The sequence below is a fragment of the Trachypithecus francoisi genome, unplaced genomic scaffold (genome assembly GCF_009764315.1).
Source record: "Trachypithecus francoisi isolate TF-2019V2 unplaced genomic scaffold, Tfra_2.0 Lachesis_group7, whole genome shotgun sequence".
Classification (NCBI taxonomy): Eukaryota; Metazoa; Chordata; class Mammalia; order Primates; family Cercopithecidae; genus Trachypithecus; species Trachypithecus francoisi.
The window spans coordinates 23,220,002-23,228,040 of NW_022681472.1; the positions used below are offsets into that span (position 1 = coordinate 23,220,002).

Consider the following 8,039-nt stretch of genomic DNA (forward strand, 5'->3'; position numbering starts at 1 on the left):
AGATCCTAAAGCTTTGTATTCCGCATTCCACTGTATCATAAAGAAGTTAACGCCTAGAAGCAGGTTGAGAAGCCATTAATCTAGCAAAGCAAATTCTAATCAAATAAACCAGTTATCTACTGATTGATCATAATGAAAACTCTAAAACAAGTCACCAAAAGCATTTTTCTTTTCTGTTCATTCATTCCATTTACAAAGACAAAAAAATAATGCTTTTGTAGCTCACACAATATAGGCTGTGAAGTTATGAAACATTAACATCCTTTGCTGCTTTTCAGGGGTTGGAAGTGATTATGCTTAATGGTATTACCCAGAAAGTACCTTGATGCTATAAAATAAAGGGTCCATTATAAGATTGGGCTTCAAGGAGAGTGGAGCCCAGAAGCATTTGCAACAATCCTCCTTCCATCAGCTCAGTGGGCAGAGGAAATGCTAACCCCCATGGAGTACTGTCTATCTGTGAATTTGGGTCAGAGGGATAGAGGACTGCAGTATTGCATGTCTTTAACAAGCAAAGCAGGAGACCCCAATACGCGGAACATACTGCAGGGAAGAAAGCTTTGGGTATAATGAGCTGATAAACAATCAGCACTTAGGGGCTGTACTTTGAGCTAGTGGATAAGGAAAACTAAAAATATTCTACCATTAACAGGGGGCAAGAGCTAGAAGGAAGTTCCAGAAGACACTGGAGAACTACTTCATTGACTACACACTAACTTATGGGGAAACGTTCATAACCAACCTTAGAACCAAGGACACGTCCTTTATAGTTCCTAATGCCCCCAAATGTAGAGCACATATTTCAGCCTATCATTCATGAGCTGACATAGTCCTTTCCTGCTTTAGGCTCTTACTATGAATGGGGCCTGCTTGCTTTGTTTATTCAATGTGTGCAATGCTGAATGAAGCTCTCTACTTCACTGATCTGACTAGATCTGGTTTCAGGGCTGAGGATACATTAGAGAGGGGCAGGAAAACCAGAGTTTGATGATAGAGGCCTTTAAAGCCATGCAGAGGATTCTGCCTTTGATGTAGTTGACAATGGGGAGCCAAAGTAGGTCTTTGAGCAAGGGAGTGACATGATAAAAAGTCTTATTTTAATAAGCTCATCAGTATAAGAAAGGATTAGAGAATGGCAGATCAGTTAGGAGAAAACTACCTTAACCTAGACTGAGATTAAAACAAAAAGTCCTATATGTGGCTGGTGGTCTTTACAAGGGAGAGGAGAGTACAAATGGGATACTTTTTGTAGGAACAGAAGGAACTAGAGATGCATTTCTCCCTTAGGAGTGAGACAAGAGGCATATTTGAAGACATGGAATAAAACTCATTAAGGATGCAAACTTAGTGAAGAGTATAAAAAGTCAAGTCAACAATTTACCATCAAATCAGGACCCTTCTCAGCTGGGAAGGAGGTACTGCTGATGGCTACACCAGAACAGCACGTGCAAACTGAGACAATCCCTGGCAATCCCGGGCCAGTCCTGGGAAAAGGGGGACTTATGTCCTTCAAATCTGAAAAGATCCTTAACTACCAGTGTAGAAGGCAACTCAGATTCACATGATTGGCTCTGATTTCTTGTGCTCTAGACCTAGGTTTCTAAAGCTCAGAGAACATTCAAAGGAAGCCAACATCAGGACATAAAAGAACAAAAAACTGCTCTTGAGAGAAAGGTGGGGAATAGCCAGAGAGGTAGGGTAGAAAACAAGTATGATGTCTCTGGGGTTGAAACTGCTCTACTGAGTCACTATTTCTCACAATGCTTTTGTCTTCAGTATGGCACATCCAATGTGCAGTCTCTTTGCTTATAGGATTTCAAGGACCAAACTACTTTTTTTCTTTTTTCTTGAGATGGAGTCTTGCTCTGTTGCCCAGGCTGGAGTGCAATGACATGATCTTGGCTCACTGCAACTGCCACCTCCCAGGTTCAAGTGATTCTCCTGCCACAGCCTCCTGAGTAGCGGGGACTACAGGTGCATGCTACCATGCCCGGCTAATTTTTGTATTTTTAGTAGAGACAGGGTTTTGCCATGTTGGCCAGGATGGTCTCGAACTCTTGACCTCAGGTGATTCACCCGCCTCAGCCTCCAAAAGTGCTGGGATTACAGACGTGAGCCACCATGCCTGGCCCCAAACTACTTTTCAAAAAAAATCTTACAAGTCTACTTCTGTGAATAGTCGTATCCTGTTTCCATGGATGACTATTGACTTGTGGACAAATAACCATAAGTGGGTGATACCCAGCCCTGCTCATACATATGGTCATGGGAAAAAAGCATCTGCCATTCATCAAAGTGGCTTCCCTGAGACACAAAGAAGAAGGCGAAGAAACTCTCCCAAGACCTAAGAGACATCTTCAATAAATGCAGGGCTGTCGTGAGAAAAAAGGAGTCCATGGAATTTTGCAAGCAGATGCAGTACAAGTAGATTAATACGAGTGCATTACTTGGTTCCAAGAAGCCGTCATGATGGTAGGCCGCCAGTTCTCTCTGCACCCTCAGCCTACATATAGCAGGGCTAGATAATCAGAATTGGCAAAGACCTAGAAAGGATGTTCACCTCTCCTTCTTGGTTCAGTGAGCTCTTCTGCCAGCCCTCAGGAATCTGCTCATCCCATACAGCAGGGGTCCCAAAACCCCTGGCCACAGACCGATTCCAGTTGGTGGCCTGTTAGAAACCGGGTCACACAGCAGGAGGTGAGTAGCAGGCTATCCAGCAAAGCTTCATCTGTATTTGCAGCTGCTACCCATTGCTTGCATTTCTGCCTGAGCTCTGCCTCCTGTCGATTACCAGCAGCATTAGATTCTCACAGGAGCGAGAATCCTATGGTGAACTGCCCACGTGAGGGATCTAGGTTGCATGCTCCTTATAAAAATCTAATGCCTGATGATCTGTCACTGTCTCCCATCAGCCCCAGATGGGTCTGCCTAGTTGCAGGAAAAGAAGCTCAGGGCTTCCACTGATTGTTTGTTATGGGGAGTCCTATAATTATTTCATCACCTATTACAATATAATAACAATAGAAATAAAGTGTGCAATAAATGTAATGTGCTTGAATCATTCTGAAACCACCCCCCGCCACTGTCCGTAGAAAAATTACCTTCCACAAAACCAGTCCCTGGTGCCAAAAATGTCGGGGACTGTTACCATACAGCACTTACACATTATATAGTAATTTGATGTGTGGGCAATTTTCTCTACTATATGGCAAGCTATCAGAGGGAATGCACTCTGTTGGTCAAGTTCTCAGCACACAATGAGCATCCAAATACTTGCATGAACAAAGGCACACGATCACAGCTACTTTCTGTGCTACTTTTGTTTTCTGTGTGTGTGTATGTGACAATAGAAAGTTCTTTCATCTTCTGTTTTCTGTCCCTTATGGGCTGTGCATGCTTTCCTAATAATGATTCGCTATCGGTTACTCATCATCACCCTAGAGAAGGTAACCAAGATTAAACCTCCAATTTTACCTATATAATCTCTTTTCCTTTATTGTTCTGAAACTATCAGTTCCCCAAACAAGATTAAATCTTCCAGTTTTTCTTAAAAGCAATTCTCTATGCCTGAATAAGTAGCAGAGTGAGAAGTACAGTGGTGGAGTCAGGCAGAGCTGGGTGAGAATCTCAAGTGTGTTCTTGAGTTAGTTAGCCCTGAACTTGGGCTACCCAGACTGTACTTCATTTAGCCTATGTGTAAAATGAAGATAACAAATGCATAAAGTTGTTCTTATAATAAATATTTTTATAAATGTTTATATTAAGTCTTGGTAAGTATTTTACCATCCTGTTAAGTTCTTACTAAGTGCCAAGAACCATGCAATATCCATGCTATTCTTGAATCCTCCCAGCAACTTGGTTAGGAAGGTCTAATATTACCTCCATTGTCCCAGATAAGGAAACTGAGGTTCAAAGAAGTTAAATAACTTGTCTAAGATAACAGAGGTATTAAATGTGGAAAAGCGAAAAATGAGACCCGGGCAGTTAAACTTCAGACTTATGCTACGTTGACACATGAAGAAGGCACTCAATAAGTAGTTTTCAAAAATCATAGCTATGTTAATTCTACAGTTTTGCCAGAATTTATTGTTACTGTCTGAGATCTCTCTTTTACCATTGTTTAAAAAATCTACCCTAATTTTCTGTGATGCAGAAGTTTTTTTTCTTTTTTTTGGTTTCAATATCATAGTATAATAACCAGGTCTGCTTTTGGGAAAACAGGGAGATGAGGGAGAAAGAAAGAACACAGAATGATGTTTGCTTGTACGGGGGTCTCACTTACTGACGGACATTTATTTATCCCCAAAACGTCTGACTTGGCATTTGTAACCCCTGAAGCCTTGACATAAAGTACCAATAAATATAATTGAAGTTGTTATTTTCCACTTTGTTTCATTCCTTTTCTATGCATTTAAAGATCTGTCTTGTAAGTGTTTAATATAGTTATCAAAAAAGGCACTAACTTTTGTCATCAGATTTTTCTTGTAGTCTTTCTTCACTTTTAAGTTTTTAATTTTTGTGAGTACATAGTATGTATATACTTCTATATACCTCATATATATTTATGGGGTACATGAGATGTTTTGGCACCGGCATGCAATGTGAAATAAGCATATCATAGAGAATGGGGTATCTATCCCCTCAAACGTTTATTCTGTGTGTTACAACAATTCAGTTACACTGTTAGTCATTTCAAAATGTACAATTAGTTTATTATTGACTATAATTACCCTGTTGTGCAACCAAATAGTAGCTCTTACTCTTTCTAACCTTTTTAAATGACCATTAATCATCCCTGTCTCCCCCTGAATCTCCCACTACCCATTCCAAGGCATTTTTTTTTTTTTTCTGAGACACTTACATTTGCCATTTACTAAGCATCTGTTACACACTTGGCACTATCCAATTGTTACTAGTTTGTGTCTAAAGAGGACTGGCCTCATTAGCTGCTCTCAGGAGGCATGCTGGTCTGCCCTGTGTGTTCTATTTTTTATTCATGCTCAGGGTCCTGTAAATGATAATCACATATTAGATTCTACAAAGACCTACAAAAATATTTTTACATGAATGCAAGAAATAGGGCTGCCCCTTCATTAGTAACAAAAAAGAGAAAAATTATTAAGGAATAAAAATGAAGTGGCTCAGAATAACTTTGGATGGATGAAACCAGCCCAAAAAAAGTGCTAAATACTCTTCTACCATGTCCTCCCACCAGATTCTCGTTCACCAGAAGGCTAAACTTGCAGAAAGTAGTTTTGGAGTAAACAAAGCAAAACATTCTCAAAGCTGAGCAGCATTTCTGTCTTTAGTGATGAGAAAATGATATCTAACGAAGGTAGGTTAAAATTCCCCATTTTTAACAGTGAATATGCTCAGAAATATTTTTGCTTTTAAAGAAGCTCTAGGCTTCTATTGCAATGGTTGAGTGAGACTCACTTCTTTTCATTCTTTCATCTTTTTCTTCCCTCCTACTTTTAGACATCTGGTAATTTATACACTTGGGATTAACTTATGTAGCAACTGAAGAGAAAATAGCAATTATTACATCCACTGCTGAAAACAGAGAAGGTAATGAAACTTTTTCCTGAAGGGTTCCAGTCGCTACAAATTCTATACGAAAAGGGTGCCACCATTGGCCTCATTTCCTCTACAAAGTGGTGCTTAGGGAAGGGTGCACACCTGCTCAGCTGAAGCAGGCCTGGTAACTTACCACGGAGGAGTGCCACACGCTGAAATAATTATGCACAGAGCCACAGCTGAGTGGAGGAGTGAGGTCCTAGGTCACACAGACGTGTCTAAATCTGTGATATATGTTTATCATCTGACATGACATCAGCCAGGAGTGTCAGAATTAACTCCCCAATAACCCAAGCCTACGTCATCAGTCTTTAAACACGAGCTTCTTTTTTCCAGATCTCTAAAGGGGTCACAAATTATCGGAGGTAAAGCTGAGATCTTGTATGTCCAGGCCAAAAGGCAGCCCTGGGATGTTAACTCCTTTCTATTTCCTCCCAGAAATACTGGGGTGGAAAAATCCATGACCACATTACCATCTATAGCCCCTAACTCAACCAGCATCTCCATCCCATCCTGCCTCCCCTAAAACTGAGGACATGTTTGAAAAATTTCCTCTGTAAGCACTGTATTCAGGGGAACCCTAAAGGCAGTGCCAAGATTCTTTGGGAGAGAAAGAGAAATGCAATTCTCTTACCAGGGTCACACTTATAAATTCTTTTACACTATTTCTAAGAAGGACAGCTTGGTTTTAAGACACTGTACACTACCTTGTCATCATCCAGATCTACATGAAAACTTTTCTCAGGTGGTGATGCCTGAATGATAGCAGGCTATTTAAAAATATTTAAGACACTGAGTTTACTCCTCTGTAAAAAGGAATTGAACTCGAGGAACTATTTAAGGCTTTTCTAGCTCTAAAATGCAGGCAAGCCATAATTTCCAGATTCGAAGAACGACCCCCTGCATATGTGAGCAAATCACACGCTGTCTATACCACAGCAAGCCTTCAGGATAATAAGAATGTGCATAGTAACACACGGCTTCCAGCCCTCTGCCTCCTGAAGAAAGGCATATAGAAAGCATGCTAACCTACAGAGGGGAGACAAAACTGATTGTTTTACTCCTATGTTTTTTCCTTCAGAAAAACTACCCATAATTTTACAGTTGACTACTTTTATTCTGCTTATTTTGAGTTGAATCATTTGCATTGCTCAGATTTAAAAATCTAATAACCACTCTACAGACTAATAAGCACAGCCTAAAAAAAAAAAATCACACTCAGTTCTTAATCACTGATGAATTTCAACCCACTGTTCCTACATACAGTTGTAAAGGAAAGGCTTAGTTTTCAGGTCATAATTCATGTGGGACAACAGCATCACCAAGCATCAACCAAGGCAAACACTGCAAATACTGACCACGGCTACTCCAAAGACAGAATCCCATTCAACCTGGGTCCACAGCTGAGGTTGGCAGATGATAAGAAGTATAAAAAGCCAGGCTGGAGCCCACCACATTCTCTCGGTGAGCTACAGCCAAGAGCAGAGAGTACATTTTACATAGGGGACCGGGAAAGTGTGCAGATTCACTCAGAGACCCCCAAGTCAGAAAAAGTGAGGCACACTCTGGAACAAACCAGCCCCCAGATCCAAATCAAAGCTGTGTAGGGCATGAATGTCGCTCCACTTACCCAGCATAGCGGTTGTTATAAAGGTGGCTGTGCCCTGGTTGCAGAATCTTCAAAAAGAGCCAGCAAAGAGGCAGGAAAGCAGCTGCCCAGCCCCTGTGCTTCCCGAGACACTTCATAGTGTTAGGAAGAGAGGAGTTGAAAGTTACTTAAGCAGCCACCCGAGGCTGGAGGTGGCTCGCAGCACCCCCTACACACCACACACGTTCTCTGGGAAGGGGGTGGGTGAGGAAGGCTGAAGAGTGAGCAAAATGTGTCACTTCTCTCCAGCTACAAGAGAAAAAAAAGTTTAGGCAGCTGAGGAAGGGAAGTTGCTATTACGGCTTGGTCTTGGGACAAGCAGCAGCAGCAGCAGCAGCTGAGCCTGATCTTTAATCAAGTTCCCCTAGAAAGGGCTGGGCCTCCCTGGTGCTGACTCACAGCAGGGATTCACTGGGTGCTGCTTCCTTTGGGTGACTCCTCTCTGCTTTTGGTTTGTTTGCTTTCCCAACTTGAGGCCCCTAACTTTTCTCTGCAAGCTTGCTTTCTCTACTACCTTCTTCAGCATGAGGATCCTACCTAATTGCAAACAGTTTGTCTGATGGGCTAACCAAGCAGACACGGATCATTCCAAGCTTAATATTTTGATCTCCCATGACAGATTCCTAAATGGATCCCACCTAATGAAATGTACAGTGAATAATCTTGATGAGAATGTGCGCAGGGGTACCTATAGCACCTAGACCCAAACAGCTGGCTTCAGTTCCCTGCTCCTGACCTACAGGAGTGGGCAGCGGCTTTACTAGGCTTCAGGGAGCTCTTGGTACTCATTCTGCATCAGCAGCACCCAGACCTG

The 8,039-nt window shown here is 41.7% G+C and overlaps 1 protein-coding gene across 1 annotated transcript in view; it reads right to left on the minus strand.

Annotated features, from left to right (window-relative positions):
- CPA6 (carboxypeptidase A6) overlaps positions 1 to 7,576 on the minus strand; it is a 329,319-nt gene extending 321,743 nt beyond the window's left edge. Inside the window, exon 1 of the mRNA XM_033202682.1 lies at positions 7,208 to 7,576. Within this exon, the coding sequence (XP_033058573.1) occupies positions 7,208 to 7,323 (116 nt within the window). The 5' untranslated portion in view covers positions 7,324 to 7,576. The remainder of the gene's footprint in view (positions 1 to 7,207) is intronic.
- Positions 7,577 to 8,039: the final 463 nt, after the last annotated feature.